The sequence below is a fragment of the Opisthorchis viverrini genome (genome assembly GCF_000715545.1).
Source record: "Opisthorchis viverrini unplaced genomic scaffold opera_v5_236, whole genome shotgun sequence".
In the NCBI taxonomy this organism is placed as follows: Eukaryota; Metazoa; Platyhelminthes; class Trematoda; order Opisthorchiida; family Opisthorchiidae; genus Opisthorchis; species Opisthorchis viverrini.
The window spans coordinates 691,927-700,867 of NW_008751896.1; the positions used below are offsets into that span (position 1 = coordinate 691,927).

Here is an 8,941-nt window from a genome sequence, read left to right on the forward strand (position 1 = left end):
ATGGAGGAGTTAAATTTTCCCATGATTGACGGTTTCCCACCAGATTACATGCATATTGTGTGTCTTGGTTGAGTGCGGAAATTTCTCAACTCACTCGGAGATATGTGGACAAGACAAAAAGCCAGGCTTTCTTTGGAGTCCTGGAATCTGCTGAATGATAACACTGAGCAACAGAGTGTAGCAACAGAGTGTCAACAGAGTGCTGCTGAATGATAACACTGAGCAACAGAGTGTAGCAACAGAGTGTGTGTGCAACAGAGTGTAGCAACAGAGTGTGATTTTCCCCGAAAATGTCGAGATGTCGTAGACCTGGATCGGTGGAAGGCATCTGAGCTACGACAGTTTCTTCTGTACATAGGACCCGTTGTTTTACAAGACATCTTACATCCTGACGTTTACGAATGTTTCATGTATTTTTCGGTAACCACTTTCATAGGCTGTTCACCTTTTTTCACAACATTATGCTTATTTTTTAATTGATGTTTCCAAGGTTGCTGTGTCAAAATTTGCTGCTATTTTTGGTCCCAGCCATTTAGTCTTCAACGTACACTTCTTCTCCCATTTATCTAATTTCGTCAAGCTTTATGGTTGCTTGGATCGTTTTCCCTGTTTTCCCTATAAATCGGAGCTAAGGCATTTGAAGCATTACATACATGGGCCAAAACCACCAGCTGTTCAGCTTTACCGCCGACTGGCCGAGCGTGTGAGATTGGATGCTGTCGAGAGAAAGACATTTTTAGATGATGTTGGTTTGCGACTGAGGCCATCAGCCACTGCCGGATGTCACAATTTCATTCATAGGAATATCGTTTTTTCGAAAAACTTTCCCGACAACTGCATTTTGCTTGATAGTCAACAAGCTGTCATTTTAAATTTTTCTGGAGATACTACTGAGTACAAGAAATTCAAAACTGTTCTCCCGTCTTACACTCACGTATTGATATCGACAGACGTTTTAGTTTTTCAATGCTCCAACTTGCAACACGCTCGGCTGGTTGCATCAGTCGACCAAATATCTTGTAAATGTCTACGTTTTTCCCACAGAGACTCGTATATACTTCCCCATTTTGCATGCCCTTATCGATTAGTCAGTACTCTTACCACTGGCACTCGACACGCGTGCATTTGTTACTTGTATTACTCATTAGCTTATAATACATATATACATATTTATGTTGGTGTTGTGTTATTCCATCAAAGCTTCCGTTTGCATGTGGATGTTCTGTTAAATGTTGTATTTGGAAGTTGTTTTTCAGCCATGTACGCTGTTCTAATATTTGCGGACAACTCTGTTGGCATAGTGCATGAATCGTGGTTTGTACCGCCCGATTCAGTCCTTTGGCTCTCGTGCACAAGCAGCACTCTTTATGCCAACTTACTGGGGGATAATCTACCAAAATGTCCACTCAAGTCGTGCACGTACGAAATGTATGGGCAGTGCAGTAAGTTCATTTTTAGTTAAAAATGTTCTAGAAACTTTTCCGGATGCACCGAGTGCTCACCAGGAAGCCCTTGACTCAGGGCATACCTCCTCTGCGGAGCAAAACGGTGAACGACTTGTACGTCAATCCAGGCGCAAACAGTATGTTTATCAATCGTATTACGATGGTTGCTGTACAAAGAAACGGCTGCCGTCTGATTTTACGGACGGGTCGGATCGTGATTCCAGTGGTGACACCACTTTGTTTGCCAACATAGTCATAAGTCCACCACCTCCAAAATGACTGTAGGTCCTCCCGGACCCACCAACTTTTCAATTTGTAAAATCCTCATTTTCAGATGTACCAACCCGACCGCCAAGCTTAGTAGTATCATTCCCGTTCAAGACGCGCCACCCGTCCCTCGTGATGCCCCGATGATATGTAGTACGTACGTTTTATTTCATTACAACCATCTAGAATCTATCAGCAGTTCCCGCCATGGGCGATCCAGAACCACGCAGTCCTACACCGATCCTCAAGTTTTCTTGACATTCCATGTACTTTACTTTCTAGAACTAACTCTACAAATTCCGTGGCCACCGTAATTTCCCCGGGCCTGGCCAAACTCATTCTCAGTGAGTACATTACCATGTTTTAATTAAACTCCATAGATGGCTCCATAGACTGCATATGAAGCTAGACGCTTTAGTACCCACCAGCAGTTCTGAGGCACTCAACGAGCCCCCTCTTCCGCTCTCATCCATGGATGATCTCCGAAAGTATGAAGAACATCTATGAGATGGTCCACGCTATGCACAACTGGTAAGTATAAGTTGTAGTCACGATTGTTGATTTCACAAAGATGGAAAGGTGTCTCTTGCAGGAGGCTGGCGATGTACAAGTGTACGTGACCAACGTGCTTATGCGGACGTTGGCAACAAGGCTAGCGGTACTTCTCAAATGGCGCGGAATAAATGAAAAAAACCCTTCGAGTCAACCAGGCTGGCCCAAGGAATTATTTATAAGTAGTTAATTGTTATTTTATATTTAGCTAGTTGAGTCAGTGTCTGGATGAAATTCAATAATTATGTTCTTCATTACAGACACGACAACTGAGAAGTTTCCGAACACAAATCTGCGACAAATAAAGGAAATCGTTCATCGCTGGCTGGAGAACGAACGGCAGAAATTTCGGAAGCGCCTGCAGAGAGCCACCAAGGATGACAATTGATCTTCCCCCTGTATTTTTTTAAAAATTCACTCGTCAAAACATTTGTACTTGAGAGCGCTTATTGATATCCGGAAAGGTAACACGCTGAGCAATTATGTGGGGGCAGATGAGTTATCACTTAGTGTTTAGGATGTTACTGAATCGTACTAGGGAAAGAGATAAATCCGTATAATGGGCTGTATTTGCCCGTCGAACTTTAGCTAAGTGCGGACTGGGTGCAGAAATCCCGGTACTGATTGTGGATTTTCCGCACCTGGATGCGGAAACGTCTACACTATTTCCGCACCCGGGTGCAGAAGTGTGCGGATATTATGCGAAATTTTCCGCACCCGGGTGCGGACTGGGTGCGGAAACTTGTTTCATTTCCGCACTGGTTCCGCACTTGCAACGCAAACTATAGGTTAGTTTACGTAACTTGACCTCATCCTGTTTGCTCCAACACTTTCACACGGCAGCCGCGGCGATCGCAGTCCCAAGTGCCTCAAATCGGGGTAGGATGCATATGTTGTCATTCGACAGATCACGTTAAGAACGTAGGCATCACCCTCCAGGATTTGCCGTCTGTCGCGGTGGTACAACGTATGCATCTCGAACTCCCGCATGAGCCACTCAGCGTGTCGGGACGCCTTTCGAATTGCATGCGGGAGTTCGAGATGCATTCGACGAGAAACTTGAGTCAGCAACCACCCCGGCTGACGTATGGCTTTGGGTTCTGTGTGCTCTGTGACCTGCCTAATACTACTAGTGTCCGCTGGAGTGCAACGGGTCGCGTGTCATATCACGCCGACTGTTGTGAAGGTGAACCTTGCCCACTTTGTGGTGGAGCTCTTCAGGCCTGTCCCAAAAGTGAGTCCACATGAAAATAAATCACTTTTGATTCTTAGCTCCGGGCCCATCCAGAAAACCCAGAGTTATGCTTGCTACCCGCTCCTATGATGTTGACCTGGACCGAAGCACAGATTCATAGCACAGTGTGTCCCGTAAGTCTGTGTGCGTCCGTGTTTTCGGGTCCACATAAGAATTACTCGACATCCGTGGGTCAATGTCTGACAACTACGACTAACTTTGTAGAGAGCCACCTAGATGAAAGAGACGAAGATGATTTCATGTGACCCATCGGCTCCGAAAATTTTTCCTGTTAATGAGGTCCTATGTACTTCATGTAAGTCTCGTATTTCCTGAGAGGTGCAGTAAATAGGCATGCGAAATAACCGCTGAAGGTGGCATTGTGTGAACAGGCATCTACGACAGCACAGTCGCTGCAGTGAATTTTGGGGTAAGTATCTCTACCAGTTTGTCGGCCGCCCGCCTTATGGTGATATTTCGATAAAATGAATTATATCTTCCTCTCATTTCAGGACTTCAACGGCCAAATGAACGCTTCTCAAGGAGAAGATAATGCGCCTTCCAGGAGGACATACGTAAACTTCAAAACGAGCAATATATCTCAAAATTCACTGACTTTCCTTTTGAGCCTTTTCTCAGTTACAGATGGATGGGTGCGCTAGTTAGTTAGGCACCGTGTACCCCTACCCGCATGTTAGTCGTGTGCGTCGGTTAAGAGCGTTCAGCTGTCCGCTATGATTGGCGTATATTCCATGTTCCTAGCATGTTCCATGTTCCATGTTCTAGCATATTTCGCAACCTATAATGGAAAACTCTGGTTTTTGCCAGCGAACGTTCACGACGCTTAGAAAATAACTAGCGTGCACTACGGAATTTTTACTGGCAACAAAGAATCATCGACAAAAATTTGTTTGCACGAATGCGCCTACGCAAATGTTGCATCTCCATGGCCATTTAGATTCCAGAATGTTGAGGAAATTTGTTCCGGTGGAAAAATACCTGAAAGTTACGTTCATTGTATGTAAGTCAACGATTTCCACAATACACGATTTTTTATCATTAGGTAACGTATTCACAGTCGGTGGAGTTTATTGACCTTGAGAATTCGCTCACTAAAACAACTCGCCACAGTAAATGATTTTCAATAATACAGGAGCATATATATTATACATAGACATTCTGCACTATGAAGTGGCAAGTCTGAAAATGCCGTAGTTTTCGAGAAATCAATCTCATTGTGCGAATAGCCAGCGGCGAATTTTATCGAAGAAACCTATTTGAATATTACACACCGGAAGCTTTTGAAAACAAGTCGGGGCTTTAAAAACCCATTTGGGCAAATAACATTGAAGTTGCGCTAAAACAGCTGCCAAACAATCAACATCGCTCCGAAACCATATCGAACGTCACACCAAGACCTCCATGTTCTCAGACATAATCGTACGAACATTTGATTTCTGCTAGGATGAAGTCGTCATATTTCCTCCGTAACTATACCCGAAACATATGTTGTAAACGCCCCAATGTTTCTGCGACCGGAAAAACATAAAAAGGGTACTTTTAGTACTGACACTTGTCGGAGGATCACTTCATCTGTTTGAAGTAAATTATCTTGCACCACTGTTGCGGCCTTTGAATGTCTCAAGGATGCAGTAACCGATATGAAAGCCAATGGCGTTCCACTTTGAGCTTCTCTTGACAGTGAAAGATAAGGAAGTTAAGGTTCCGAAATGTAGTCGTAACAGGCGAATCGTGCTTCCATCGTCATCAGCACAAAGGGTTTATTCTTGAACATTGTTTTTATTGAAGTGACACAAACAAAGGATGTATTCATCCCACAGGTTTTCAGTAACAAATAAACTTCTGTGAATTTTCACTTGGACACGATTTTCTTATGCTTCGGAAACCCCTGAAAATCTTTTTTCATGCTTTGTGGTCTAATCGCCGCCAAAACAAAACGTCTCGCATTCTATGCACACCATGATCCAAAGTGCAAGCCTCTTGCTATGAATTTCAGACGGCATTCAGCGGACAACTTCTGAAATTAAGCATTTATTCAATGAAAACCGTTCAGCCCTCAAAGTTTCTATGGAAGCGCAAATCCTCATCACGACTTATTAGCGACAGATGTAAGGGGTGGTTGTTGATCATAGTCAAACTGTATACCGATTTTTGCACATAACGCTTATCCGATCGCGAAACATGCGGATAGGAGAGATAACGTACCTCACTATAGTATAATGAGGTTGCTTGGTATCCTCAATGCCCTTCAACAAGCACCCATTAAAAGGTGACGAAATCTGGGAGACTTTTGTGGGTTGAAATGATGTTCACCAGTTTCGTCGAATACTTTCCATAGTAACGAACAAAGCGACGTAATTTCAAAGCGTAACAGATGATGTAACGCGTGCGACAAAATCTACGGGTGCATATACCTGTGTAAATAATATCACCAGTTGTGGAAAGAATTAAGATCACCATCAAACTCCTTATTGTTTTATTTCGCCATGGCTATAATTGTGAATTTCAGTTGAATCACGATGGACGCACGATTTTCACCACTAAACTCAGATTCCCCTGGTGTAAAACTAATACAGATATGATCAAACTGGGGCTCAGGGCTTTGCTAGAACGGCCCGTTTCGAAAGATCCGAAGTTTCAATAACGTTTACTTGGCTTGTTCGCGTACTTTTCCTGCTAGATAAACCGATCTTCTGATAAGGGTTACACAATCACTCACGACGCACCTCCTTAGTCGCTGCGGATTTTGAGAAAGCGCTTGAAAGTTTCATGAAATTGTTAGTTGATGCAGTGGTGGCCATTATTAATCCGGGAATAATTCTGCTACTTCAAACTCACTCGGCTGGTGTTGCAGATTTTGATGCAGTCAAGCAAGACTACGGGCGATGGCAGTATCCTCAGATACACCGTTTGCCTCCGAGAAATTTCAGTCTGCAACTGAGGAGGGAGCATACGGAGCACTGCACAGATGAAAGCACAATCTACTCACGACCCATGTCTAGATTGTAACCAATCAACGGTCCGTTGCGTTCATATATTAAACGCGGCAAATAGGGGGAAATTAAAAATGACGAAATCTAGCGATGTTGGTTTGATTTATCACCTTTTTCTCCTGACGGTACCTATAAACCAGGCTTCAAAAACTTAGCCACTAACATGCTTTTTCGGTGTGTCTGTACAAACATCTCAACTCTAATGGATGTGAAATGCTTACAAACAACACTGTGCAATTTTGGAGCAAAATGCATAATACATTTCTTTCGTGCCATGAACCTTTCGGTCACTCTGAAGGACGCCTGAGTTGTGCAAAACTGAAACTGCGTTTTTGCAAACAATCCGGTGGTATAGTCACTGAAGCCCTGCAAAATTTTAATGTTAAAGCATTGACTTCAAATGAACACTGCCTTTGATGGCTGTAGACAAGAATCTCTGTTTCTCGTTGTCCGCTACTTGTTCAGGTAGAAGTTCCCTTATTGAGGTAATATGCTTTGTGTTGCCCTTTGCTGCACTTGATCCGCTTAGTTTCGTGCGTTCGGGCCGCGGTTCATCATTTAGCTCAAATGAATTTGGACGATTCCTCTATGAAGTATGTCGCTACTTAGCCCAAGGGAGATAGGTCAGTTGCAGAAAATAAATGGAAACTTGTGGAAAGTTGTTAATATTTCATTACGGGTTCTTCTGAACACCGGTTGATTGTACAAAGTCAGCTGACTTCACATTATTTATTGCGTACTGGCGAGGCCTGACATCATTACATTATAAAAGGGACTCGTATGGGCATTTGTCGTTGCGGTATGTGAATATTGTGTATTCGGTTCTTCATCACTGATTACTAAATCACTTTTCACTTTTCAGGTCGCACTGTCAAATTATGAATGAATGAAGCCTAATAATAATAATGATAATAACAATGTTTATTCGCAGCTTTTCAGGCCTTCAGTCATTTTCGTTTTCGTTTTGAATATCGTCGCACTTTATCCCTTCGCTGAACATGATGGATAAAACCCAACAACCGCTGATCCAGGTAGGTATGGTTTTATCAAGCAGCCTGTCGAGATCTTGCATAAAATCTGTCACATTAACTATGTGGTTGTTATGCATTATAAACAGGACAAACAAAACAGATTGACGCGAGTAAACTGATTGGATGGGTGCCTCTAATAATCGGTGAGCGAAGCTTAAACAAATGGAGTTGCTCCCTTTAATGGCTATTTATTCTACACTCAGACGGCTATCGAGTAGGTCGTCTTTAAAGTGAATGCAAAACGAAAATTCTGTAAGAACGGCGCTTCCCGCGACTTACTATTTTTCTCAACAGCATAAGCTAACATGCCGTCGAAAACAACCACTACTCATTATAACAAGAGCCGCTCACTAAAAGCTCACCAGGAGTATTTTTGCGTAAACTATAGGATTATTGAAGTTGTGATTTTTGCGGGTAGTCCGTCAAATATATTGGCTTCTTTCAGTGACAGGTTGCTCGTAGCATTTTGTTTAAGTGACGGAAATTTTAAGGTAACGGACCATCACCGATTCGCATTTTGTTACAGGAGTATGCAAGATGAGAGACGAAATCGCACTTTAGCATATTTTGGCGTTTTTCGGTGCCCATTAAAAATAAAATAACATTTGAAGAATATTCAATGCATATCTGACCCTGGGAGATCGGTTATGAGGTTCAGCTGCCTCACACTCCTCAGAGTTAAAAATTGAGGTAATTTATCCAGCGAACCTGGCCACAACACATTTTCCAAAGGAAGCCAAAAGCCCATTGAGTACAGCATTGTTAGACAACAGCATGGACTACGAATTGACGATGCGAGAGCCAGCCCTGTAGATGGTCGATTTTCTCAGATATGCATAACAGGCCTATAGATATTGAAGCGTCAAGAGACAGCTACAGGAATAATTCATATTGCGAATATGACGCTATATGGGTGTTGACCGCCATAAAGTGATCGTCATGATAACGGCAAACTGTCACTTACCTCGACTACTCACCGTAATTGCTGGATCCGTGCTCATGTGCGTGCTCATGTGGCTTAACCAAACACGGCAGCCTAATCCAATGACCAAGGAAGGCCCCTCATACTCAACTCTCAATTCAAATGCATGTCCTCCTCCAAATACATACTCTTTCCGCATGATGATGAGCCTCAAAATACGGCTTCTGCAATTAGGGAATGGAAAACTAAAAAGGAAGCTAATTTGCCAGACTTCTGTTTCCGGTTCGAGCTTGCCCCGGTTGCAGCATATGCCTTGAGAGACCCCCCAACGAATCGAAGGTTCCATTGATAGAAGAGGGGAGAGTTGTCCGAGATTCGCAAAGCGTACAATATGACGCCTTAGAGGCAACTGGCCTTGCAAAGCTCCACGTATTTTAGGCCTTAGTAGCTCCATTCTGATGTAAGCTCATCGTACA

At 43.2% G+C, this 8,941-nt stretch overlaps 1 protein-coding gene across 1 annotated transcript; it reads left to right on the plus strand.

Annotated features, from left to right (window-relative positions):
• Positions 1–102: 102 nt before the first annotated feature.
• T265_08831 (hypothetical protein) lies at positions 103–1,698 on the plus strand (the record flags this gene model as incomplete). Its single annotated transcript, XM_009174743.1, is given in 4 exon segments — positions 103–199; positions 230–420; positions 437–1,087; positions 1,474–1,698. 4 exon segments carry the CDS (start codon positions 103–105, stop codon positions 1,696–1,698), a joined length of 1,164 nt encoding a protein of 387 aa, XP_009173007.1.
• Positions 1,699–8,941: the final 7,243 nt, after the last annotated feature.